This window comes from Orcinus orca, chromosome 19, assembly GCF_937001465.1.
Source record: "Orcinus orca chromosome 19, mOrcOrc1.1, whole genome shotgun sequence".
NCBI classification, from domain to species: domain Eukaryota; kingdom Metazoa; phylum Chordata; class Mammalia; order Artiodactyla; family Delphinidae; genus Orcinus; species Orcinus orca.
In genome coordinates, this window is record NC_064577.1 from 4,881,508 (window position 1) to 4,909,506 (window position 27,999).

At 53.0% G+C, this 27,999-nt stretch overlaps 1 protein-coding gene across 1 annotated transcript; it reads left to right on the forward strand.

Annotated features, from left to right (window-relative positions):
- On the forward strand, positions 1-27,223 carry SLC13A2 (solute carrier family 13 member 2). The gene is made up of 12 exons (XM_004267136.3): positions 1-102; positions 13,272-13,400; positions 14,039-14,316; positions 14,412-14,626; positions 15,182-15,362; positions 15,464-15,586; positions 17,442-17,660; positions 17,873-17,961; positions 18,249-18,370; positions 19,502-19,663; positions 20,310-20,447; positions 20,940-27,223. Exons 1-12 carry the CDS (start codon positions 1-3, stop codon positions 21,108-21,110), a joined length of 1,929 nt encoding a protein of 642 aa, XP_004267184.1. The 3' UTR covers positions 21,111-27,223.
- The last annotated feature ends 776 nt before the right edge of the window (positions 27,224-27,999 follow it).

A 27,999-nucleotide genomic window follows, 5' to 3' on the forward strand; every position in this document is an offset into this window, starting at 1 on the left:
ATGGCCACCTGCTGGCAGGGCCTGTGGGCCTATCGCTTCTACCTGATTGTATTCTTCCTACCCATTTTCCTGCTGCCTCTGCCCATCCTCATCCCGACTAAGGTAAGGACGTGGGGTCCTGGGCACAGAGAGGCTCCAAGGGAGCAGGGGAGGGGCCGTGTGGCCCTGGGGTTGGGCATCCTTAGGACCAGCATCACCCATTCATCCCTCCTAGCCTGACAGCCTAGGCTGTCACCACCTGGTCCTCCTGAGGCCTGAGGAGTAAGAGGTCAATGGGGGGGCTTTTGTTCGGCACCCAGTAGTAGGAGCCCAATGTGAATTGCTTAGGTGCACTTGGTATCTACTCCCTTGGGAGGCAGGAAACCTAGCGCCGTAAAGGAGGTGCAGGTGGAAGCAGGTGAGTTGACTGGGAGGGTATGAGCTGGGCTAGCTGCTTGAGAGGGAAGGAAGGGGATTAGAAGGAAGCTGGCCTCAGACAGTTTGTGCATTTAAGAGTACAAACAGAAAGAGGAGGCGCTCACCTGTGATCCCAAGAGCTAAGTCTCCTGCGGAGGAGGGGTGGGAATTGAAGGAGGAGATCCTGCCAGTGGGCAATACAGATGCACACCTTGAATGGAGGAGCAAATGCCACTGCTTCCTGCCCACCCCCATGCAAGCAGCAGGAGTCATAACTTCGGCTCTCATTTACTGGAGGCCCCCACTGCACACCCTGTACCACGTACCCAGGAACCCTCTCTCCCATCTTATGACGCAGGTCTGACTCCCATTTTACAGACGGGGAAAGTGAAGTTAAGTCACCCAAAATCCCAGGGCAGATCCTGTTTTCTGGAGGTCAGATAGTATACACTTTGGGGCCCCCCTTGTAAGTAAAAGAAGACAAGATCTTGAATCTAAAATTAACACGGGACTTTGGGAAGGGTAGGTCCAGGAGGCGGCCTTGAAGTCCAAGCTTCACAGGAAACCTCCCTCTGGCAAGTGGCATAGTTAGGCAGTGGCAGAGCTGGGGGTGTGGTCTGGCTACAAAGCCTGTGCTGCCTGCCTCCGGAAGGCTGAGACCTAATCCTGGCCCTGGCCTCACCCCACACCCGCCGCCCCACCCTCACTTGCTCATTGAGCCATTTGCTTCCTTTAGTCACAGACAGGGAAATCGAGGCAAGATTTTTGTTCGAGGTATCCCAGAAGGGTGAAGAACTAGGGAGGTAGTGGCACAGCTCCTGGTAGGTGGCAGGGCCTGGCTGACCTATGAGATGATCCTCATCCCAGGCCAAAGCCAGTGGCCTCTCTATGCTAGGGACCCATCAGATCGGTTTCTAGACAGGCTGAGCCAAGTGTGTTAATCCTGGAAGGAAGGACAGACAGGAACTGTGATGCCCATTTTACTCCCCAAGAAGGTACAGCCCAGAAAGATTTAGAAACTTGCCCTCGGTCACTCAGGAAAGCCTGAGTCAGGATGAGAAGCCAGGCCTCCTTGTGGGAGTGCGATGTGTCAGGAGCCCCTGTGTTCCCTGTGCTGTACCCCTCCCTGCCGCCTGCTTCCCACCTACAGATGTTGTCTCCCCTGTCCTGACTCAGATGAACTGTCCCAGGTTCCATCTGTGGAGGCCAGCCCCTCCACTGGGGCCCTGGCTACCAGTCCCTCTCAAGGACTTTGCTCCTGTAATTATCCTCTCCTCTCCAGCATCATCAACTTTTCCCTCTTTGCCTCATCTCTCCCATCAGCATGCAAACAAGCTCTAATCCCTCTCACATGAAAAGACAAACAAACCCTCCGTCAGTCCCACAGTCCCTCCACAGATACCTGGTTTCTCTGCTCTCTCTCCCAAAAGAAGGCCTCAGAGACTGACTACACTACCTGTCTCTCCTTAGACAGACAGATCCAGTCTCCAAGACTCTACCTACCGAGAGGGCTCTTGTCAAGTTCCCATCAGCGTCCGTGTCACCAAACCCCTGTTCCATGCTCACCTCCCTCACCCCCTCGGCAGCGCTCGTCACAGCTGGTCACCTCCTCTTTGCTATGCTGTCTTCTTTTGGCTTCTCCTGGTTTTCCTTTGACCATTTTTCCCGGCTACTTCTCCCTATCCTCGCCCGCAGGTGATCTGTTGTCTCCTGCCTTAAAAAGCATCTCTATGCTGATGATTCCCCAATCTGAAACCCCAGCTCTAATTTCCAAACTTGTATTATCCAACTAACACTGGACACCTCCCCCCTGAACATTTCCCTTTTTTTTTTTTTTTTTTTTTTTTTGCGGTATGCTGTTGTGGCCTCTCCCGTTGCGGAGCACAGGCTCCGGACGCGCAGGCTCAGCGGCCATGGCTCACAGGCCCAGCCGCTCCGCGGCATGTGGGATCCTCCCGGACCGGGGCACGAATCCGTGTCCCCTGCATCGGCAGGCAGACTCTCAACCACTGCGCCACCAGGGAAGCCCTGAACATTTCCTTTTATGCAGCATACACATTGGCATATCCAGATCACAACCCTGATTACTCATCTCAGCCGACTCTCCCTGCGATCTTATTCCTCAAGATAAGGCTCAACCGTCCACCTCAGAGCCATTCCTGATGCCTTTCGTTCCTTCACTTCCACAAGCACCAGCAGATCCTGTTGACCAGTGTTTTCGCCAAAAATACACTGAATGGAATCGCTTTCCACTACCTCCACTCTGGTCCTGGCCGCCATCGTTTCTCTCCCATCCCTACTCCTCCCCGGACCATTCTCTTTTTTTTTAATTGAAGTAGAGTTGATTTACAATGTTGTGTTAATTTCTGCTGTATAACAAAGTGATTCAGTTGTACATATATGTACATTCTTTTTCATAATCTTTTCCATTATGGTTTATCACAGGATATTGAATATAGTTCCCTGTGCTATACAGTAGGACCTTGTGGTTTATCCATTCTCTATATAATAGTTTGTATCTGCTAATCCCAAACTCCCAGCCCATCCCCCGCCCACCTCCACCTCCCCCTTGGCAACCACAAGTCTGTTCTCTACGTCCCCAGACCGTTCTTCACCCAAACTCCAGGATGATCTATTCCAAACATAAGATCACTACCCTGCTTAAAACCCCACAGAGGCTTCTCGTCAAACTTAAAATAAAATCCAAACCTCTCAGGGTAGCCACGAGTCGTCGGGGGCTCCTGCCCCGTATCCTGCCTCTTATTTGCTCTTCTCCAGCCTTTCTCTTCCTCAAATTGCTCATCTTCCTGCCTGGAATGTTCTTCTCCCAGAGGCTTCCCTCTCACTTCTTACATGTCAGCTGAAACCCGCCTCCTCAGAAAAGGCTTCTCTGAGCAGCACCGGTCATTTTTATTACAAAAACCTGTTATTTAAAGGGCTTTTGCTATCTGAAATGAGGTATCCCTTTTTTTTTTTTTTTTTTTTTTTTTTTTGCGGTAGGCGGGCCTCTCGCTGTTGCCGCCTCTCCCATTGCGGAGCACAGGCTCCGGACGCGCAGGCTCAGCGGCCATGGCTCACGGGCCCAGCCGCTCTGCGGCATGTGGCATCTTCCCGGACCGGGGCACGAACCCGCGTCCCCCGCATCGGCAGGCGGACTCTCAACCACTGCGCCACCAGGGAAGCCCTGTATCCCTTTATTTTCTATTTATTTTCTGACCCCCCCGCTACATTAGAATGTAGGCTCCGTGAAGGCAGGGACTTTGTCTTTTTCCATGCAGAACCCCCAGTACCTGGCACATAGTAGGTGTTCAACAAATACTTGTCAAATGACTGAATGTGGGCAAAGAGGGCCCCGTTGTGAATTCCTGCTGAGTCCCTGCTCTCTGCAGTGGATCCTGAGCTTACCTCCATGACCCTGGGCCCTGAAGTGGGAAAGAGGAGGCCCAGACTAGGCTCAGGCCTGTGTCCTTATAATACTTGTTGACATTTCTTCGGTATTTTTGTGTGTGCTAGTCATTGTACCAAGCACTTCAAAACACTAACCCATTTATTTCTCGAAATAACCTCTGAGTTACTGTGGGGTTACTACTGTTGTCTCCATTTTACAGACATGTAAATGGAGGCCCAGAGTGATAAAGGAATTTGCCTCAAGTCCCAGCTAGAAAGGCAAAGTCTGAACTGGAATCTGGCCTTGGCTAAGGCTGTCTAAGGATGCAAGGTAGTCCCCTGTTGTGAGTCACCACTTGAGCCATCTACCGTCATGTCCATCCAGCCGTCAGCCAATCCTTCCACTGTCGTTCAGTCTGGGATGTCTGTCGAGCTCTTGCTCTGTGCTGGGGGTTACCAAAAAGGACTACAGATGTTCTGTCCTCAAGATGCTTTCAATCTAGAGGACCGCGTGTTCATGCCACACGGATTATAGCCAGAAGTCTGCAGGAGCTCAGAGGAAGGAGAAAATCCTTCCATCTGAGTTAAGGGAGAATCTGAGTTAGGCCTTGAAGGCTGAGCGAGATTTCAACAGTCAGAGGCATCAATAGAGGGCAGGCCAGGTGAAGGAAATGGCAGGAGCAAAGGCGTGGGGATTGGAAATAGTAAGGAGTGTTTGAGGAGTTAGCAACAGAATCCTAGAAATGCCCATCGCCCACTGCGGGGTCCCAGTGATTGGGAGCCAGTGAGACCTGAGGTCTTCTCAGTGCTTCCCCAACCCCTGCAACCAGATACCCAAGAAGCACCATCGGTGTGCCAGAAACCTTACATCTATTCATTCACTCATCCGTTCATTCATTTATTAGGGAACAAGTGACAGGTACTATTTAGGTGCAGGGGGTGGGAGGTAGGATTCAGGGGAACTTGCGATCCTGGGGGTGCAGGGGGTGTGGAGGGACACACAAAAAGCATATACTGTCCATGCAGTGAAAACCATACAGCAGGCTGTGACTATGGCCTGGGGAGGGGCTGCTCTAGATGCGGTGATCAGAGACGGCCTCCTGGGGTGCTGATATTTCCCTAGGACCTGACTGGCAAGGAAGAGCTAGCCAAGCACAGCTCTGGGCCAGGAGCCATCTAGGCAGAACGCGTACTGCAAAACCCAAGGCCGGGGTGAGCTTGGCCAGGTGGAGGGATAAATGGGGCCGGCCCGGCATGTGGGCCTGAGTGAGCAGAAGATGACTGAGGTTAAGTTTAGAGAGGTAGAGAGAGGCCAGCCAATGTCAGCCCTATAACGTCCGGGGAAGGAGTGAGGATTTTATGCTGAGGGTCACGAGGGATAAATACTTACTCAGAGGTCAAAGAGCTAGTAAGTTAGAGTCGACAATGCAAATACCTCCCAGGACCCAACAGAATCATCTGTGAAAACTATCTGCCCGTGGTACCATGTTTGCCAGAACAGAGCTTAGCTGAAATCCAGACTGTATTTACATTAAGAAAAGAGGGCAGGATTTCTTACTCTGGATCCCTGCATGCCTAGGATATAAGAACAGTAGGTGTGTGCGTGCACACGCACTTTAAAATCTGTGTGACTAAAATACCCTTACTGCAAGCTATTCCTGAACCCCAAAGACAGACCAGGATTGTGGGCATGAAAACTGTGCAAGGAATTTGGACCTCGCTTCCGGGGCCTGCCTGGAAGGCCTCTATCTTCCCTGATAAACAATGCTTCCCTGAACCCTCTGCCCCTTGTCTGAATTCCGGGCCCCTGGAAAACACAACACAGAGTTTCGGGCATTGTGTAGATGCCTGACTTATTTCCATAGACTACTTCTTCTGTTCATGAGGGCCTTGGTGTTCCCACCAATGAAACAGGAAGGCGGGGTGTGTCTGGTCAACACCCCCAGGGCAGTGAGGTGTGGTCCTTAAGTGTGGCCACGATCAGCACTGGACTGCGTGAAGTCTGGTTTTCTGGCCTCTGAAGGTCCTGGGAGTAGGGGCCAGCCTCCAAAGCCAGGGAGATCCCTGGAGAAGAGAGAGAAGTTTCCCCAGCTCGAACTTCACCCCCAGATGACCAAATCATGTCCACACTTCCAGCACCTGCTAGGTGAAGGTCAAGAATGGGAAAGCCAAGGAGACTCTTCAGCAGTACGGTTTCCTGAACGGAATCCAGCAGCAGGGCCCAGGGCAGTTGTAGGGCTCAGATGCACCGAGGAGTGCGGAAATGCTTCTCTCATCTTCAACTCCCGCCTGCCGGTTTGCTCTTTAGCGGACGCAGGCGGGCCTGGCCCTGGCCCTGGCCCTGGCCCTGGCCCAAACTGTGATGTCAGGACTCTCCCCCGCACTTCTGTTTTCTCAGACACTCAGACCCATTGTTTTTCTCAGACACTCAGACCCATTGTTTTTCCCTTTGGCCTCTTAAAGCAGAAGATGATGCAACAAACGCATTCACGTTAAGGTGCGGAATTAAACAAAGATCACTCAAATGAGATCAGACGAGGCTAGGAAGGGAATCAGCCTCCATCCTTGCTTTCGGCAGAGCCTCAAAGGCAGGGGGTGGAGACGCTTTAGAGTGGAAAGAGGGAAGCCTTCAGGGGTGCCCTGACTGGAGGTTGTTGGTGGGGGGAAGCTGGAGGGGGGCTAACTAGAAGTGGGGTATCCTCTCTGATTGTTAGGAGAGCACATTTGGCTTTCACTGATTAGTCCTGAGTTGGGAGTGGAGGTAGCGAGCGAGTGGGGATCGAAAATTAAGGAGGCTGGCGGTCATGGAGCAAATCCTGCCCATTTGGGGTCAGTTGTTATGCAGGTGGTAGTTTGGCTACGGGGCTGGTTACCGCAGAGATTGTAGGACATATATTTGCGTATGGACTGGCCATTGTCGCCTTTTATGTGTAGTCTCTCAAGGTATTCGGCATTTGCATGGGCCTATTATTCCTGGAATGAATATCTCACACACACACACACACACACACACACACAGCCCACTCTGCACCTCCTTCCCCAAGTCCTGTCTCATGGCTCCTTTCCTTGGGGTCACTACGCACCTGGACACTCAGGAAAGGCACCTGGAGTTTTCCTCCTCCCACCCGACCCAGCAGCCATCACTCAAACCCTCTGTCTTCCATCTCCTAACATCTCTGGAGTCCGTCCTCTCTCTCCATCTCTACTGCCATGACTTCTCTGAGCCCCTGTCATCTCCCCACTGGACATCCCAGCAGGGCCACCTCTCACCTCCCAGCTTCTGTGTCTGCCAATCCACCTGTCACAGTACCGCAGGTGTAAGCCCCCTATTTTCATCTTGAGGTGATTTATTTATTTAATTAGGTGATACATGCACATTGCACAAAGTCCAACAGCACAAAAGGGTGAAACATTTCCTTCTGTGATGAATGTGGACAACAAACCACAATAGTAAAGAACGATATTTTTGACTTTGCCACCAGTAGGTATCAGAGATATTTTCAAATCGTATGAGAGCTGTTGCCAGTCCCTTGACATATTATGTTAACCATGACTTTGAAATTACAGTAGCCATTAGCCCGTGAAGAGCTTAGTAGTTAAGAGTCACATTATATCACTGCCTTACCCATTTTTTCATATTTTAATAACTGTATTTTGATATAATTGGTGTCCCTTGTAATCCTGTGCATTTTATTTAATGCATTTTAAAACATTATTCTAAGAAGGAGTTGGAAGGCTTCATCAGGCTGCTAAGGGAATCCTGGTACCAGAAAAGGGTAAGAATCCCTGAATCAGAGATTTTCCTATGTGTATACAAACACCTGTGGACACATTTTTAAAACACACATATGGCGGCATCAGCGTAATCTTTTAATAGAAACACCAACCTGACAGTGTCACCCTCTCGGTTTACAATCCTTCAAGGGCCTCCTCCCGTTTTCACCTTTGTCTTCCAGATAAAGTCCTAGATTCCTCTCTTGGCAGGCAGGCGAGCATTACATCCCTTCCCCCACAAGAATGTATCTTGATCTTTTATGCCTCATTCCATTCCCTCTGTGCTTACTCCCTCATGCTAACAACTTTTGCCCACCCACAGGACTCCTATTCATCCCTCAGTACCCGCTCAGTGTGCCCTCTCTGGAAGCCTTCCTCAGTCCAGATGGAGGGAGGCTCAGAGAAGGGGCCCCATCTCTGGGACTCCATTCTCTGGTCTCTCCTTTGCAATGGTGCTGGCTGCCACCCAGGGCCTCGCCTCACTCCCCAGCAGCATCCCTACTTGCCAGGCGCAGAGGGGCAGTGGGAGTAGCCCACCCCAGGGCTAACCTTCAATCACCAGGACGAATAAGATGTGACATCTTTGAGAGTGTGGGCATTTTTGCTGCTGCCCAATGGCCACAGGCTGCTCTGTGCCCGTAACGGGTAAAGGCCGTGATGCCCACAGGTCCCCACCCTGCCCACACCCAGTGTCCAGAGTCTACCCTGGATTCCCTGGCACTACCATCTTCATTTGTATGTCATGTATCCACCCTGGTTCCCCAGCAGCCCGGGAGCAGGTTTCTGCGCCAAGGCCAACCCAGCGATCTGCTCACTGCCATCTACACTCCTCTACAGCTTAGACCTTCTCAGTCACACCCCTCATCCTCATAATAACCCAGCAAGGAGTGTGTTTCTCTTATTCCCATTTGTAGAAAAGGACCCTGCATAAAAGACAGTAATGTGTGTATAGTTAGAAATGCTCAATATTACTTATCAAAAAAAAAAAAAAAAAAACCCAAGCTGAGAGAGGTTAAATACCTTGCCCAAGGACATGCAGCAATAAAGCTGGGCCTGGGCGCTCAGGTTTCCTGACCTCTGACCTTTGTTTCCTATCACAAAAGAAGCAAGTTGCCAGCCTTGGGGTTTGGAAGCCATCTGAGGCTTTATCTCTTCTCTTCACTGTTGGCTTTGCCAGGCAGCCCGCCATGACTACAGACCAGCCCACACAGGGCACTCAGACTCCCCGAAGGCCGGGGCCAGGTCTGATTCATGTCTGTACCCTAGTGTCTGACATTCATTCACTCATTTATCCAGTGTCAGCTCCGTAGAGGTGCCAGGCACCCTGCTAATGTGAGCAGAAACAGAACCAGACCCTGCTCCCTGGAGAGTAAGGTCTGGCAACAAAGGTTGATATTCATCATGAGAAATTTGTGAAAGCAAATGTTTAACTACAGACCGTGATGAGTGCTATGCAGAAGCGGTACAGGGGCATAGGCTGTGAAAAATGGGGAATATACCCCTGAAACCCACGGAGGCTTCCCTGAAAAAGGAACATTTGAGTTAAGATCTCAAGAATGAGTAGACATCAGGTGAGCAAAGTGGGGAGGGAAGACAAGAGAGGAGATTAGGTACAAATGCCCTGTGGCTACAGGGAAGATGGAGCATTTGAGAAACTGGAAGAGGGCCACTGTGGCTGGACCAGAGAGAGCAAGGAGGAGAGGCACAGACCAGCCCCCAAATTTTCCTAAGAGCAGTGGGAAAGCCTGCAGGGATTTGAGCTGCTTTTAGGGGTGTGTGTGTGTGTGTGTGTGTGTGTGTGTGTGTGTGTGTGTGTTGGGGGACAGGGTGTGGATTAAACAGGTTTGTGCCTCAAGATCACTCTGGCTACAGCAAGAAGAAGAGATTTCAGGGGCAAAAGAGGAAGCTAGGAGGTGAATAAGGAAGCTCTTGCAGAACTCTTGGTAACAGATGCAGGGGCTTGGACCAGGCTATTGGCCCAGAGCTGGAGAGAAGTAGAGGGGAGCATTGGAGGTGTTGAACCAGCAGGACTGGAGACCTGGAGCAGAGAGGTTATTTGTCCGGTGAAAGCCTGATGAGCCCTCAATAGCAGGGACAGCCTGGGGGGAGAGAGGAATGGGGATCTGACCACGGTAGTTTCCTGGCACAGCAGGGCCAGGGGCCCAAGTGGGAAGGAAGGATTTATAGACCCAGGCCAGCACCAGCAAAAGAGGGAAGGGCTAGAGACAGGGAGGTGAAAGAAAGTTGACCCCTGTCCTCCAGAGCCCAGGCTGAGAAAGGAGTACCTTCTACAGCCAAGGAACAGCTGGGGAACAACTAGCCTGCTGGACCGCAGAAGGAGGACGTACTGACAGAGGTAGAAAGAAGAGCGTTAGCCGCCAAGAGAAAATTCTTCCCTGTGGTATCTGAGCTCCAGGAGGGGCTGCCTCAGACAGGGCGCAGGCTGTGCCCTCTGCCGATGGCATATGGAGTCGCGCAATGTAGCATGACTGGGGAGTAAGCCAGTTGGGGCCCATGCCATAGGCCACCAGCTGAGCTTGACCAGCCCAAGATGCATTGAGCTGGGCAACAAGGCAGAGAGTATAAGGCGGCCCTGGAGCCCAGGTCTGATTCCCGACTTCCCACTTCTAACACTGGGGATACAGATCGTGGAATCAGACACATTGCGGGGCCAAGGAGAAAGGATCCCCCAGGTTCTGTTCCCGTTTCTGAGCCATGAATGCCACTGGCTGTCTGGTGAAGACTGTGGGCCCTTCTCAGAATATTGCTTTGAAATGCACGAAATAAAATGTATAGGATGACAAAGGAAACCAACCATTTTGAAATACAGTTATAAAACTATGAAAAAATTAATTGCAATTCAGAAATACAGATGCTTCCTTATTAAAGCATTAAATAAGATCTAGTGTTGGTATAATAACTACCATAATTTCAAAAGAGTGATGGATGTAAACAATATTTTGAGATATCTTTTGAGTCCATTGCAACCACTAATCTGTGCAGGTACCTAACAGCTGACAGCCACAATCAAGTATCTGTGACAAAATCGCCCATAGCAACGTTAACAGCTATGTGGTTTTGGGAGTTCCCTGGTGGTCCTGTGATTAGGACTCGGCGCGCTTTGTGGGCCCGGGTTCGATTCCTGCTCGGGGAACTAAGATCCCTCAAGCTGCACGGCGAGGTACCCCCCCCACCCCGCCCACCCCCACAAAACAGCAGCTCTATGGTTTTGTTGCCTCTGTTCATAACCTTAGTTAGATGTTAGCTAAAAGATGAAATTGTTTTCCCATCCAACTTCATGAATCCTTGGCATTCCACGCCCCATTTAAGAGCCCCATGAACCAGGAAAAGCAGGTCAGCGAGTTACGGACCAACTAACTCTACAGTTGGACCGACTACCCAGGAGGGTGGGATGGGAACACGGGGCCAGAGCCACCAGGGCCAGAGTAAGCTTCTGAATGGAACTTTGAAAGTGGTTTTGGGTTTTGATCCAGAGACAGACGGACAGACACGGAGAGGGACACCAGGAAGTTGTGAAGGAGTAGAGGAGCTATAGATTCAACACACTGATGCTGACAGCTCTCTTTGGAGGGTGCAGATGGGGACCCAGAAGTGAAGGAACTTGCCCAGAGCCGGGCAACAGGAAGTGGCAGGCCCCAGCGAAGACAGTTCCATTTGGATCCAGAGCCCTAACTCACTCCCGTACACCCTGCTGGTCACAGCGCACCTGAGGCTGGGGGACACCCTCCAGTAGCAAGGGAGAAAGCTCAGGGGAGAAGCAAAAAGCTGGGGCTCAAGAACCAGATGGCCTGGATTCTTCACTGATTTGTGTGACTTTGAGACATTTACTTAATTTATTTGCACCTTTGTTTCTTCATCCGTGAAATGGGAACAATAGTCATTACCTCACAGAGCAACTAAATGTCATTAAAAACCACCTGAAGTGCATAGAGCACCATGCCTGGCATGGCGTAGTCCTTGACGATGCTTCTGCTGTCGTTATTAGCAGAGCTTTCTTCTTGAATCAACAAAGGCATCCGGCCCAGCCCCCACCCCTTGTCTCTGGCCAGAGAATTCTGGGGGGTGAGGGCATGGGGGGCACACCAGGGTTCAGAGGGCTGGCTTGCCCTTAGCCCCACGGGAAGATGGGTAACAGGCTGTGCACACTGCAGGTGAGAAAATGGCTGAAAGAACAGCAGCTTCAGCAGAATCTACTGCCTGCTGGGGGAGGAGGAGGGGTGGGTCTCTGCTCAAGGATCAAGGTGGCCCCACCCTTTGTGCCAATGAGTTCATGTCCAGGGTGAGAAAGGTGGTGGAAGTTTCATGGAAAGAAAGTGAGCCTGGCATCAGACGGACTTGGCTGGGCAGGCTGGGTGCCACCCCACCCCCCAGGATGCCACTGATGTAGACTAGTCGGGGAGTGCTCTTAGAATTATGCAATCCTGCACACCTTGTCTGGGTTCCAACCTGGCTCTGCCACTCCCTAGTTCTGTGACCTTGAGCAAGCCGCATACCTTCTGGAGGTCATCTATAACATAAGACCACCGCACACACCCACGGCTGTAACTACAAACATGAAAACACCCAGCTCCTAAGAGTTCCTCAGTAAACAGCAGCTTCCTCTCCCCAAGACCTTCCTTCAAGCTTCAGGGTACTAAAGGCGTGAGGTACAAGGGGTGAGCCCAGCCTATACCAGGTGGAGAAAGCAAAAGGGGCAGGGCAGTTGAGACAGGTAAGAGAGGAGGAGTCCCCAGCCCATAGTCCCAGCAGGCAGCCTCTTCCTTTGGCAAACAAAGAGTGGGCAGGTGTCCCGAGGAGGGTTGGATGCCAGGCACCCCCTTCCCTGGAGGCTTCCTTCTGGCTAATGATTCCCCCGTCCTCCCTCCCCAGGCCTGCGGAGAGGCTCTGTCAAGGAGGGTGGGCCCCTGACACCTGGGGTTGTCTGACTTCATTCCTGCTCCAGGTCCCCTCCCAGGCCTGAGGTCAGGCCTTTCTAGCTTTGGAAGCCTCATGAGGGAAAGGGGGGCCTCTGGCACCCCAAGACTCACAAGACCATGACTCAGGGTTTACTCCACAATTCCCCGCACAAGGCCGGGATAGGGGAGTTATGTGAAAGAGTGGTCATGCCAGGATTACCAGGAAGGAGACCCCACTATTCCTAAAACTTTTCAGTGGTTTATTCATTCAGAAAAGATTTGCTCTGAAGCCTCCTGGGTCCTGAGCTCCAAGGATCCAGATACAAAACTGACTCTGTCTTCATGGAACTCAGCTCCTAGCAGAAGGAACAAATACTACTTAAATCGTCATACAAATAAATATACTCTCACAGGTTCTTGATGAAGCAGGGAAGGCCAGGGTGCCAGGCAGGGATCCGCATTTCCCAGGCCCCAGTTTCATCTAGATGAGCCCCCGTCTCATGTAAGGATCCTCACCTGAGCCCCCTGCAGTCCCCAGGGGACTGGATTATAATCCAGTGGCTGGATTATAATGTCTAGGCTCCCCAGGGTTAAAGACAAGGTGGTGAGTGTTTTGCTTTGTTTTCTATTTCTATTTTTAAATGGGACCTGGGGCTCAGGAATCCAGGACTGTGAGTTTCACAGGCTCTCCCCACACTGTTACAAACGGCCTGTTTTCTCTGGGGACAGGAGGTGACATGACTCTGGGACACAGGCCTGCCCCCTCCAACAGCTTTGCCGTTCCCCTCCCGCCTGCAGGAAGCCTACTGTGCCTACACCATCATCCTCATGGCGTTCCTCTGGTGCACCGAGGCTCTGCCCCTGGCTATCACCGCCTTCCTCCCCACCGTCATGTTCCCCATGATGGGCATTATGGGTGCCTCCGTGGTAAGCCTCCCCACCCACAGGAGGACGTGCTCCCAGGGGTGGAGGGGGGTCTGCCCTAGGACGCTGATGACGGAGGAAGCCTCACCACAGACAGGGCACATGGAAGAGGGGTCCCTGCCTCTGCTTGGCAGGTTGGGGAGCACTGAGGGAGGAGTCAACCAGAAGACAGGGGGGAAGGCATTCTAGAAATGCCAGGTGCATGGCTGGCGTCAAGAGTTAATTCTAAGTGGGAGCAACCAGGCCTAGATGAGGGAAGGAAAAGGGGGCCTTGATAGCCAGCTAGAGAGTTTGTATCCTTCTAGTTCAGTGGCTCTGAAACTTGAGCAGATGCACCAGGATCACCTGCAGAACTATTTAAACACATTGCTGGCTCTACCCCAGAGTTTCTGACTCAGGAGATCTGGAGCAGGGTCTAAGCATTTCATTTCTAGCAAGTTCCAGGTTGTTGATGATGCTGGCCCAGGGACCACACTGAGAACTGCTGCGTTAGTTTCTAGAAAGAGCATTAAATGCTTTCTCTCTCAGTCAATGGCTTGCAACAGGAGTGGATTCAGGTTAGATGATGTCTCAGTCATTCCTGAGGGGAGAAAGAATGACTTTGGCAGGAAGACAGGAAACTGGTTAATATTCAATGGCAGATGATCCAAAGACCATTTCCATTTGGGTCCAAGAGCCCAGGGGACCAACCTCCACGTGCGGGAATATCAGTGTCGGCACCCTGTACGCCCAGAGGCACGGGGGGGAACCCTTCCTCCTTCTCCACTGTCCCCGCCTGCCAGGTCAGCACTGAGTACCTTAAGGACAGCAACATGCTATTCATCGGGGGGATGCTAGTGGCCCTGGCCGTGGAACACTGGAACCTGCACAAGCGCATCGCCCTCCGCGTGCTTCTCACCATCGGGGTGCGGCCCTCCCTGTGAGTTCCCACAGACCAAGTCTGGAGGACCTGGGGTGGTGGTGTGCCCTTGAAGGGATGCTGGAGCACCCGTGTGTCTGTCTGTCCGTCGCTAGGCTGATCCTGGGTTTCATGGTGGTCACGGCCTTCCTGTCCATGTGGATCAGCAACACAGCCACCACTGCCATGATGGTGCCCATCGCCCGTGCCGTCCTGGATCAGCTGCACGGGACGCCCACGGGCACGGATGCTGAGGAGGGCAGGAACAACCCCGCCTTTGAGCTCCAGGAGCCGAGTCCCCAGAAGGAAGAGACCAAGCTTGACGAGAAAGGTGACGCCAGGCCCTGCCCCGAACCCTCAGTCCTTGAGGAGGGTCTGAGGCGCTGCCCATGAGAGGAGTAGTCATCCTGGCACATTGAGGGAGAGAAGAGGGAAGCAAGAAGTTCGGTGACCCACGTGTCCTTGGTTTGCCTGGGATTTTCCTGGTTTTGAAATGAAAAGTCCCACGGGCAGGGAATTCCCTCAGTCCTGGGCAAACCGAGATGCTAGGTCACCCTGGCAAGCCGAGAGCGGAAGCCTGGGTGGGCTGTCACGGGTCCAGGCTCCACTCTTCCTGTGTGGTTTGGACAGTCTTCTTCCCTTCTCTGTGCCTCAGTTTCCCTCTCTCAGAAGAGGGGTTGGGCCAGGTGGTGTCTGGGGGGATCACTCCGGCCTGAGACTCCAGGGAGTGCTGGCCCTGGCAGACCTGGAAGCAGCCTCTGCCCTGCCCCCAGCCTGGGTCTAGGCTGCTCAGTGACAAGGTGCCCCAGAGACCCTGGAGCTCCCACCAGGCTCCCCAGAACTGGCCCTGCGCCCATCCCCAACCTGCGCTCTCCCTTGTTCCCAGACAACAAGCAGGATGGCCCTGCGCCCCCTGTTCCTTCGGAGTCCAGGGCACAGCGGAACGAGGAGCAGCTCCGCTTCACCCAGGGCATGAGCCTGTGTGTGTGCTACTCGGCCAGCATCGGGGGCATCGCCACCCTGACTGGCACCACAACAAACCTGGTACTGCAAGGCCAGGTCAACTCGTGAGTGACTGAGTGGGAGGGGGTCTGCATTCTGACTGGGGGGCAAGTGGAGCAGGCTGGTCGCCGGGCAACGTCACACAGCAGCCTGAATCCCTCTTCAGGATTTTTCCCCAAAATGGCAACGTGGTGAACTTCGCCTCCTGGTTTTTCTTTGCCTTCCCCACCATGGTCATCTTGCTGCTGCTTTCCTGGGTGTGGCTGCAGTTCCTCTTCTTAGGCTTCAAGTAAGTGGTGGAGTGGGTAAGAGCTGCCCAGGTGCCTGCCCTTACCCTCTAGGAGCTTCCAGTTTGGTACCCAGGTAGCCCTGCGGAAAAGGGCATAATCACCATCCCGGTGAGAAGGCCTCTCCCTCCCAAGGCCCTTCTGTGCACTTGCCCCCCCCCCCCATTTGAGGGAATTACTGTTTGGAGAGTATTAGCCCATCTATCAGATGAGCAAACTGAGGTTCAAGACATGGTACACAACGAGATGTGTCAGTGCTGGGATTGAAAACCAGATCTCCTGATGCCCAGGCCAGGTCCCATTCCATAACAATCCCCAATCCTTTGGCAGGTGCTTAAGAAGCACACGCTGTGAGCATCGTCAGTTACAAAAGTCCTTGTTGTGCTCCTACTGTGTGCCTGGCCCTCTGCTAGGCACTGAGAACGCTAGAAGCATTAGACAGTCCCTGTCCTTGGAGCTCACCATCTAATGGGTGATGATAAGGTAGGAGCAGTGACAGAGGAAAGCCCAGGTGCTGTGGGAGGACAGCCCAGGATAGTGAAGATTCTAGAAGTCCCCTGGCAGAGATGATGCCTGAACTGAATCTTGTAGAGTTAGAAGTCAGCCAGGTAGAGAACGAGGTAAAGTCATTCCAGCAGCAGGAAGAGCTTGTGTACAAAGGTACAGAGGCAAGAAAGAGCATGCTGGGTTTGGGGGAACTCTAGTTCTGTGTGACTGAAACACAAAGAGGAAAAAAGAGTATCAGCATATGAAGCTGGAGAAGTAGGCAGGGGAAGATTATGGGGAATCTCATGTGCTACATAAAGAGTATGGACCTTCCTCTTGAGGCCAAGAGTAGTAAAGAGGTTCTGTTCCTACTTCCAGCCCTTGATTACTAGTAGTCACTAGAGCTCTGAGTTGAAAATCATGTGAGACCCTGCTGGAGCTCAGCTGGAATCAAGTCTGGGATTAGTGATGTCTGCTATAGTACAGGCTAAGAGTGGTGGTATGACTGTTATTGTGGGTATAAGTTGTTATTTGTCCATCCTGCCCAGGCAGTGGGGAGCCATTGAGAGTTTTTAAGCATTGTTGCTGTCAAATTGCTTGGGCAGGTGCAGGGAGGCTGGATTGAGGTTGGGGATGGTACAAAGCAAAGTGTTAGTCAGAGAGACCAGCACAGTGCTAAGCAACATCAAGGATTCAAAGATGTGTGAAGCACGGTTTTTCCCTTGAGGAACTCACAAGTCCAGCAGGGGAGTTGAGATTTGCCCAAGTGAAAAGTCAAAGTGAGTTAAGCACATGGAAGTGGGCTGCAGACTCCTGTGCCTCAGAGGACAGTGTGGGTGGGGCCCAGGCTGGCAGAGGATGCCCAGAAGCAGTAAGAGAGGGAAGGGAGGATTTCCTGAAAGGTTACTGGAGGTGGGGAGAGATGAGTCAGGGCTAGAAGGAGACCTGGGGTCTAGACCTCTAGGGCCTCCTCACTCTGGGCAAGGGAGGGCTCAGCACAAGAGAATTCCTGGAAGGACAGAGGGGTCAATGGGGCACATGGAGCAGGGACAAGCACAGGGAAACCCAATCCCCTATCCTCAGCCTCCCCTCTGCTAAATAAGAGCCATGACACCCCAGAGTCTTCTGCTCTTCTTCCAGAACCTTGGGAACCTTTACAACTCATGGGAGTTCCCTGGCAGTCCAGTGGTTGGGACTCAGCACTTGCACTGCTGTGGCCCTTGGTTCACTCCCTGGCCTGGGAACTAAGATGCCGCAAGCCGCGTGGCACCGGCCAAAACAACAACAACAACAAAACCACAGGCACTCACAGCCCCTTGCTCCCCTGCCTGGTGTGGTGCCCTTACGAGCTGTCCCCACCCCTACCTGCAGCTTCCGGAAGAACTGTGGCTTGGGGGACCAGATGAGGAAACAAGAGCGAGCAGCCTTCGAAGTCATCCGGAGAGAGCACAAGCGGCTGGGCCCCATGACCTTTGCAGAAAAGGCTGTCACCATCCTCTTTGTCTTATTGGTGGTGCTCTGGTTCACTCGGGAGCCAGGTTTCTTCACCGGCTGGGGTAACCTGGCTTTTTCCGATGAGAATGGGAATAGGTGAGCACTGCGGGGAGGAGAAATACTTCCAAGAGGAGGGAAGGGAGCAGGGCCCCCAACGCAGAACAGGAAGTAACGCTGGGTTGAGGTGGGGGCAACTTGCCAGGAGGGGTTGGCACATCTGTGGGAGGGGCTCCTCTCCAGCCCCCCTCCATCCTGTGACCCTGAGCAGCCCTAAGCCGCTAAGCCTGCCCTCCCTGCCCCGCCCGCAGCATGCCATCCGATGGGACAGTAGCCATCTTAATCGGTGTAATTTTGTTCATCGTGCCCTCCAAGATCCCAGGGCTGACTCAGGAACCAGGTAAGCACCTGGTGTGGGGCAGAGAAGGGCCTCTGGGCAGACCCCGCCTTCTGGCATGTGACGTCCCTTCGACCACACTCGGCAGGAGTAGACCGAGCCCAGAGAAGCTGGGGTGATTTGCCAAGGGCACAGGGACTCAGGGACAAAGTCGTGATGTTGCAGAACTGAGGGTCCCTCTCTTCCATGCGTTAAGCTCTGATAGGGACCCACCCGTACAGAGCGGGGAAGGGAAGGGGAGGAAAGCCTGTTGGCTCTTGGTGACCCATCCTCTTCTGCTTGGGGAGTAGGAAAACCAGAGAAGCTGAAGGCCCCTCCTGCCCTCCTCAACTGGAAAATAGTTAAAGAGAAGATGCCTTGGAATATCGTGCTCCTTCTGGGCGGTGGCTTTGCCCTGGCCAAGGGCAGTGAGGTGACAGACCCCACTCCCTCCCCAACCCACTTGAGGGAGACCCTGTGACAGGGACAGAGGGGCCCTGCTTCTCTCCCACACAGGGGAGCCCTGACCCCCCACTTAGGAGCCCCCTGGTGGGCAGAGCCTTTGCAGCAGCTGGAGAAACAGGTTAGAGCCCTAAGAGAGGGGGAGGAAACACAAGCCATAGGGACTCTCCCTAGTGGGGGCTTCTCTGGTGAGCAGGGACTGTACTCGGCGATCACCCAGTCCATCCCCTCACCGCCTGCCAGACAGAGAATGCCAAAGCTTTAGCACCAGGGAGTAGTTGGCTGGCATTGGGTTGACACAGTTTGCTGGCTGAGGCCACCAGGGGGCACCATGCTCATACCCAGCCAGGCTCTGGGGACCGGGTCGTCATTCCCCATAGCCTCCATCCCAGACAGAAATCCCTGAACCTGCACCCCCAGGCCTCGGTGTTCTGGCTAAGCTCATTCACTGCACGGACAGGAGCTATCCTGGGTCAGGGATTGGTTAGTTCCTCCAACAAGCTCTCACGGACTGTGCCAAGCGCTGTGCTGGGTGCTGGGTGCTAAGTGGGCAACATCGTATATAATAAAGTCCCAGCTCCCTGGGGCTCACAGTCTGGCATTATAGGTGTGGGCAAGGCAAGACCTTGGAGCTCTTCTGACCCTGTGAACTGTCCGCGTCCCCCTGTTGGCCTCTTCCCAGCCTCTACCAGGGCCCTTCCCCTTCTCCCTCCTTGCTGGGAGCAAGGTCGCCCCCTGTCCCAACCTGCTAGGCTGGAGGGGGCAGGCAGAGGGCTAAGGTTGGCCAGGAACCTCCTGAAGAGAGGTCAGGAGAGCAGGAGTAAATGGGGTCAAAGGTCTTTACTCTCCCCAAGCCCCAGGTTTCCCAAGAAAGCCCCTTCGCTTCCCATCTGACCCTTCTGCCCACACCCAACTGTCCTTCAAGAGCAGCAGAGGGGGCCCCCAGGTTTCAGCTGGGTCTCATCTTCCCTCCCAAGCTGCCCTTTTCTCTGAAGATTCTAGAGAGGCGCAGGCAAGAGCAGGACCCTCCCAGAGCCTCAGCAGGGGACTTTGGGGCCCCAGGCAGCCCAGCCTCCCACACATCACCCTCCTCTGCCTACAGGAATCGGGCCTGTCGAAGTGGCTGGGGGACAAGCTGACCCCGCTGGAGAGTGTGCCGCCTCCCGCCATTGCCTTAATCCTCTGCCTCCTGATCGCCACCTTCACTGAGTGCACCAGCAACGTGGCCACCACCACAATCTTCCTGCCCATCTTGGCTTCCATGGTGAGCTGGCCCTGCAGACACACCTCCTCCAGGCAGCCCTTCTGCCCACACTGCCTGCAGAAGTGCGGGGCCCTGCCTGAAGGTCAGAATGACCTGTCTGCACCTCCTCTCATTTCTGGGAAAAGACCCCTGAGCTTCCACCCTTCCCCAGGCTCTTCAGTAACTTTGGGCCCCAAGGCCCTCTGCCCCCTGACTCACTCCATCCCTGATGATATCACCCCTGGAGTATCCTGATGGGGATCACTGGCGGCCTCACCCACCTCCCTGGGCCAGCTCCTGTTCTTGTCATTCCTGAGGTGACGGCATGAAATTGCTCCCCAGAGCGTCCCCAGCCCCTTCTCCAGGCGCGTTCCCACAGCCTTTGATGATGACACCCACAAGTCCCTTTGAGATCCGTTTTATGGGTCCCTCCCCTTCCCACGCCCCACAGGGCAGGGCTGCACATTTATCCCCTCCAGAGAGGTCAAGGGGCCCTTTCCAGGTCACCAGGTACCTTCTGGCAGAAGTGGTGGGTTCATGGCCAGAGTGTATATTGGGGTGGGGATGGGGGTTGTCCCTCAGAGAGGGGAGCAGGAGAATGGGGACCACGCCTTCCCCTCTGGGACGGAGACTGTGATCAGCTCTGCCCCACTGTCTCCCCCTCCAGTCTCAGGCCATCTGCATCCACCCTCTCTACGTCATGCTCCCCTGCACGCTTTCCAGCTCCCTGGCCTTCATGTTGCCTGTGGCCACCCCGCCCAACGCCATCGCCTTCTCATTCGGGGGCCTCAAAGTGACAGACATGGTGAGTGGCAGGGGTCTCCAACGCCTCAGCACTCCCTGCTCTGTCTTTCCATCTTGGTGGACCACAGAGTAGCTTAAAGCCGCTGAGATTCTCAGAGTTTAGAGTGGACCCTGTTGGGGTGGGTGGCAGCGGGGGAGGCTGGAACGTGATCCCCAGTTGGAGTATCTTCAGGCCCAGCCAGCCCTAGGCCACTGAGAGGGAGAGGAGGGGTGAGGAACTTAGGGAAGGCACCAAGATGCCAGGCACCCGGACCCAGGGATATGGACTCAGAGAGAATGACTCAGGGCTCTGGAAGCGCCCCTTTCCCCTGTGAGCACTGGGATTAAAGCTGGTGGTAGGGGCATCACCTAGTGCTGCAGGTTAGACCCAAGGGACGACTTCCCAGGGAGAAGTTTGCTAGTGAGGGAGCTCCTGAGCACCTATGAACACCTAAGGGATGGGTACTGGCCCAGCTCAACACCCACTCATCCAGACTGGCTCTCCTCACCCCAGGCCCGCGCAGGATTCATGCTCAACATCATCGGGGTCCTGGTCATCACGCTGGCCATCAACACCTGGAGCATCCCCATGTTCGACCTGCACAGATTCCCCTCCTGGGCCCAGTCCAACACCACAGGCTTCTGTGGGGTCAGCCAGGCAAACGTCACAACACCCAGCCCCTAGACCACGGTATAATCTGGCCCAAGCCAGGAAGACCCACCTCGTTCCTATTCCTCTGAGCTGGGAGGGGAAACCCAGGCCCCAAGGCAAACATTGAGGGAAAGGCACATGTATACCTAACCTCATGTGTGTCTTCGAGGGAGATGTATGTGAGCTCAGTCCTACGTGTCTGAGGAAAGTGTGTGTATGTGTATGTACGTGTGTGTGTGTGTGTGTGTGTGTGTGTGTGTGTGTAAAGATGGTGTGTCATGTGAGGATGTTCTGCAAGGGGGCTTTGCGTGTGTGATGATCCTAGGTGGTGTGTGCTTGACAACGTACACTTGCGAGGTCACAGACACGACAGCGTGCTCTGTCTGGCACTCCAGGTCTTTGTCTCCCCAGCTTGGTGGGTGACCAGACCCTTTTGTCCTCTATTTATTGAAACTCAGGGTTGGAGCTGCCTGGGCAGCAAAGCCTACCAGCAGTTGCCATGGCTACAGTCTCTGGGACCGGCCCAACATACTGAGTTCCCCCCAGCCTCTCAGGTCTGGGGGGAGGTTCAAATATCAGCCCCATTAAAGTCTTTCAGTAGAATCTGTGGTGGTTTTTCGCGGCACTTTCCAGGGCTTCTCCCCAACGTGGTTCAGACCCCAGGTTGGGAAATACGCTGGGAGGGGACCTGGCATCTGTCCTGTATGGCGGCCCCCTTGGCACCCCTCCCACCCAAGGGAGAAGGTAATGGCCAGGGAGCTCTGCCAAGGCCTGTCGGAGTGGACGCAGCCACCCAGGAAAGCAGCCCTGACACCACCCGGCCTGGCTAATTGGGAGCTTCCACTCCCTGCATGTCTTTGAGAAAACCAGCCTCCCCATTCCCAGAGCCCTCCCTGGGCATTTACGTAAAACCCTCTGCCCCTGCCAACTCCTCACAGACCCCTCCACAGCTGGAAAAACCAGTCCCACCAGACCAGGGGAGGCAGGCTGACCCATGCTAGATGCCCAGAAAGAGGGACCCTCACCCCAAATGGCAACCTGCGGCAAGAAGGATACAGGGGAGACTCACAGGAACAGGTTCAAAACTATGGCCTTCAGAGTCCAGGACCAGACTGCACTCTGGATCATTCTGCCTCCCAACCTCCCCTCCCCCTCTCCTCTGCCTCTCCTCCTTCATGAATTCCAGAGTTTTCATTTATCTGGCAAGGCAGGGTGGGGGTGGGGAAGGATGTCACCACATCCACCACCCATCCTGGGAGCTCAACGTCCCTTCCTGGCTGGAAGTTCATCTAGATGGAGGTTTCCAGGAGGTCCCTTCTGCTGCAGTGGGAGAATAAAAAGAGATCTTTACCATCACTCTCATGCCCCGTAAAACAGGGAAATGAGTTGTGAAGAAAGAAAACCAGAAAGGATTTAATTCTGGATTTCCCCTCTGGGCTGGGCCTGTACCCAGTGCTCCCAGAGCTGGGGGTTTGAGGGTTGGGGGAGGGGGCTGCTGCATGGGGGAGAACATGGCTGTCCCCAGGGCACAGGAGATCCTGACAGGACATGCCAGACATCCAGCAGAATGAGAAGTGTCAGGAGCGGGGCCCTGCCCCCATCCCAGACCCCCAGGCTGGCATTCTTCACTCATGAAGCACAGTCATAAATCACGGCTCCCACCCAGACCCACACTCGGACCCTCCCAAGGCCCCAGGCGACAGCCCCCTCCACTGGGGGTGGGCCAGGCCCAGAGTGGTGGGACTCCACCGTGGCTTACCCGCAGTGGGTTCCTAAGGAGTAGTCCCAGCCCCATCTGCAAGGAGGACCCTCTGCTGCTACTTTCTTCGGGACCCTGGTTTGGTACCCACAGTCCAGCCCTGGCTGGGGAAGAGATAGGTGTGCTTCCTAGGGGACACATGGGCCTCCACTGTTCTCAGCTCCCCTTTGGACCTCTCCACTTCCCCGTCAGTCTGGCTCAGAGAGGGCCAGATGTGGACTGAGACCACACAGCAGCCCCAGGGGATGACTGGGCTGGCCCTGCTTTCCTTCTCAGGCGAGGAGGTGGATGAAAACTGGTCTAAGGGTGGAGGGGTCTGCTATGGTGGGTGCCCTGGCAGGGCTCAGGACAGGCTTCCCCCAGGTGCTTAGAATCCATCCTCCTCAGCAGGCGGGAGGGCATGCGGGAGGGCATACGGGAGGCAGGCGGCACCTGTTGTCCTAATCACTGTCATTAGCTGGGCAAGAAAGAAGCACGGACTGGGCCTTTGAAGAAAGGGCCGTCGACCCAGGTCAGGTGTGTGCAGGCGGCCTAGCAGCTCAGCCCCTCCTGGACACACACACTCTGGGCTGCAGGTGGATGGGGCGCTGCGGGGATGGGGGTCTATGCCCTCCCTGCCTGGCCACTCACACCCCTTCCCGCCATGGCTACCAGGAAGGTAGCAAGGGGTTTTGAGTGTCTCCTACGAGCTGAACTTGCACAGTGCTGGGACTCAAAAACTTCTATGGTAGTGAGCTCCCCGTTGCTAGAGCAGATCAATGAGGCTGGAACAATTTGAGGACAGTCTGCCTGATGCGGCTGTGTCCCTAGTTCCTAGCACAGGGCCTGGTACGGTGACTGTTGTATGAATGAATGAATATATCAGAAGGATGGGGGGCTTCTTGCTCCTGGAGGGAAGTCTGCCCTCAAAGCCCTTTTCCAGACTGTTGTGTGTGAAGTGCTATGCGACCTTGAGCCAATGTCACCTTTTAGGCTCATCAGATAGGCCCAGTTTTCCCCTGCCCCTGTCCCCTAGGGCCCTGGGAATGTCCCTGTTTCCCTCCCCCCCTTCCTGCTGGCCAGTCCCAGCCCCAGCCCCAGAGAACCGTAGCAGCCAGAAGGCCCAGCAAAGAGCTATCAAGACAAGTTTTTAAGGAGAAACCTGGCATGTGTGCTTGTTAGGGGGAGGCAGAAGGTGGGAGTAGGGTTATTGATCCCCCTCTCTGGGTTAACCTTGACTTGGGCTTTAGGTCAAGGGAAGCTCTGTGGGTTAGAATCCTCAACCCCAGAGTAGGCCCCTTGGGGGCTCAGGCCACGACTCCCCTGTCTCCCCAAAGTCTCAGAGGGGAGGCTGCTTCATGAAATGGGAGGGGTGAGCTGTGCAGGCGGGTGGGCAGTGCAGCCAGGGGTGCAGGGTGAGGGATGGGGTAGGACTGGGATGGGTGAGGTTTTGGTGGGTGCCAGCCTGGAGAGGGTGCCCCCTGCAGCCTCCACCCAGTCTGGGCCCCATTAGTCACGATTAGCAGAGCCAAGAGGTTTTTCTAGGGGGCTTAAAAGGCTGAGCCTCAACCTCAGGGAAAGGAAGGGGGAGAGGAGGGGATGCAGTTGGGGGCAGATGGAGCAGCCTGATCGGGAAGATTGTGACAGACATTCAGAAGAGCTGCTCTTAAAGGTGGGGAGACCCACAGACACCTATACAGAGAACCACTGATTCCTGGGTCACACAGAGGGCAACACATAGACATGCACAGACACCTGCGTACATAGTTACACACTCACAGGTACTCATAGCCCTCAGACACCCAGAGTCATTCGTGGACACACACACACATACACAGTCACAGACATTTGTACAAACACTCACTCAGACACTCACATAAACACAGATGCCCACGCACACAGTGTCAGACCTGAGTGTTCCCAGAAGTACAGAGAAGCTCACACACACTGAGACACAGATTCTGTCACAGACACGCCCAGCATCACATTATAGCTCCACAGACTTAATGCACACCCATGGAGGCACATGTGAGCATGGTAACAGAAATGTAAATACTTGCACACTCACAGTCACACACCACACACACACACACACACACACACACACACACCGGCATTGCTCCTCCCCATCTCCACAACCATGCCTCCTGCAGCAGGAGGGATTAAGGTGAGACAGGAGAAGCCTGCCCTCCCCACCCAGCAGGACTCTAGCTACAACCCTCACCACTGGTCCCCCCACCAAGCTCTCGGCTTGGAAACTCCCTGGATTTCCCAGAGGGTCAGCCACCCAGAACCGGCTCAGACCTCCCAACCCAGCGCCCTTGTCACACACCTTCCACGGCCCTGGCCAGTGCTCCTCTGATCATCTACAGCCAAGGAGCTGTGCTCTCCCCCAGGAAGCCCGTCCTGACTAACTCCAGACCTCTCCAGCCCTTCCTTGACCTGGGGTCCTCGGGCCTCAGGGCCTCCTGACAGCCATGCTTGGGCCCTGTCCCTCTGCAGATGTTCTTAGGGTCTTCCACGCCAATGGAGTAAGACTTGGAAGGCCTGGGAAGTGGCAGGCTCAGTCTTGGGAACTCACTTTTGGAAGACAAGCTCAGCTCACATGAACATAAGTAGACAGGGAATTTCCTGGCTGTCCAGTGGTTAGGATTCTGCACTTCCACTGCCATGAGCCCGGGTTTGATCCCTGATCAGGGAACTAAGATCTCACATGCCAAAAATAAATAATGGCCAAAATAAATAATGGCCAAAAATAAATAATGAATATTTTTTTTAATTAAAAAAAAGCTCACATTCTCTTAAAACATACATACACACACACACACACATACACACACACAAGTAGACAGAAGATAGCCAGTCCTGACATGGGGTGCTAGGAGGGAGCCCCCCCTTCCAGCATCCTGGGACTCCCAAGAGTGGAAACATACTCTTCCTTCTCCCTGGGGACACCAGACTGCCTTATGGCAGACAGTGGCCAGAGAGATTTCCCTCCCTAGTCAGGGCTGCTATTGGCTCAGAGCATCCCAGCCCTAGGCAGAGCTCAGCAACAGACAGTGAACCGGTTCTGACCACCAGTCTCCAGAGAGACAAATCTTCCCCTGGTTCCAGTCTGTTTAAACACCGAGCTACAGCCCATCCAGGCCAGAGCCCAGCTCAGCTACATCGGCAGGTCCTGAAATTAGGGTTCTGGGGTGTGTGGGACCAAACCTCCAGATGGAAGCAGCTTCCAAGGGGAGCAGAGCCGACCTTGCAATAGCTAGAATTGAGGGTAGACACCAGGACAGACTTTCTGGGTCTAGGAGAGAACTCTGAGGGGCTGGAGAGGATGAGAAAAGAAGAGGATGGTCCTATCTGGAGGCCGAGAATGAGAAGAATGACCTCACAAATCCTTTCAGTCTCAATTCCCAAGGTTCCTGCTTCTACTCCCAAACTGCATGCAATAAGGAAGTAGTACTTCCCAAAGGAAAGAGGGAGTCAGAGCCCTCACCCATTCCTGGGGCAGAGGTGGGATCCTGTCTCAGGAGGGAAAGAAGTTCATCTCAGCCATCAGTCTCACTGTAGGAAGGTGAAAACCAGTCTCTCCTGCCAAACCATCAGAGTCTCCCTGGGACCCTTGGCCCCTAAATTCATTTGCCTTTCCTTGATTTTTAATGAAGTTGAAAACTTTTCATTTGTTTATTGGCCATTTGCATTTTATCTGTGAATTGCTTATTCATGTACTTTGTCCATTTTTCTGTGAGACTGTCTTTCTTCTTATTTACTTAGAGGAGCTCTTTATATATTATGAATATTAACCTTTTGTCTGTTACATATGTTACAAAACTTTCTTCCAGGCTGTTTTTTGTCTTTCAACTTCGTTTATGGTACATTTTGCCCTAATGAAATATTTAGTTATTTACATAATCAACAAACATTTCTTTATGTTTTCTGCACTTGAGGTCATGCTTTAAAAATGAATTCTCCATTCCATAATTATAAAAATGTCTCCTATATTTTTCTATTTATTTGTATGGTTTTCCTTTTACATTAGATCTTTAATCCATCTGGATCTTTTTAAATTTATTTTTAACATCTTTATTGGAGTATAATTGCTTTACAATGGTGTGTTAGCTTCTGCTTTGGACTTTTTAATGTATAACATGAAGTAAGATTTAACTTTATTTCTTTCAGATGGAAAACTCACTATCCCAAGTTCACTTATTGAATTTTTATACTTTACTACTGCTTTAAAATATGTTATTATCATATACCAAATTCTGACAAATAGCTAAGTTTATTCTGGACTCTATTTTCTTCCATTAATTTATTTTTTAATTTGCACCAAGATCACACTGTTCTAATTGCAGAAGCATTATTGAACATTTTGAAATCTAGCAAGGCAAGTTCCCTCTATATTAGTCTTCTTTTTCAAAAACTTCTAAGCTATTATCATGTATTTACTCTCCCCTAAACTATATATATATATATACTCTTTTTCTTTTTTTTTTACTTTTTGGCCACACCACACCACATGTGGTATCTTAGTTCCCCAACCAGGGATCCAACGCACGTCCCCTGCAGGGGAAGCGCAGAGTCTTAACCACTGGACTGCCAGGGAAGTCCCATTCTTCCCTAAACTTTAAAAAGTAATTCCCTGGCAGTCCAGTGGTTAGGACTCAGTGCTCTCACTGCCCTGGCCCAGGTTTGATCCCTGGTCAGGGAACTAAGATCTCACAAGCCACACAGCATTACCAAAAAAAAAAAAAAAAAAAAATCGACTTGTCAAGTTCGGGGAGTGGGGAATTAGACTTTTGATTTAAATTACATTTAGTTTAGGGGCTTCCCTGGTGGCGCAGTGGTTAAGAATCTGCCCTGCCAATGCAGGGAACATGGGTTCGATCCCTGGTCTGGGAAGAACCCACATGCCACGGAGCACCTAAGCCCATGCGCCACAACTACTGAGCCTGAGCTCTACAGTCCACGTGCCACAACTACTGAAGCCCGCATGCCTAGAGCCTGTGCTCTGCAACAAGAGAAGCCACTGCAATGAGAAGCCCATGCACCACAACGAGTAGCCCCTGCTCAATATTATATTGAGCTTTCCAATTCAGGAACATGATACGCCTTTATATTTATTCAGAGTTTATTATATGTCTGTCAGTAAAGTTCTATTGTTTTCTTCATGTAGCTTTTATGTAC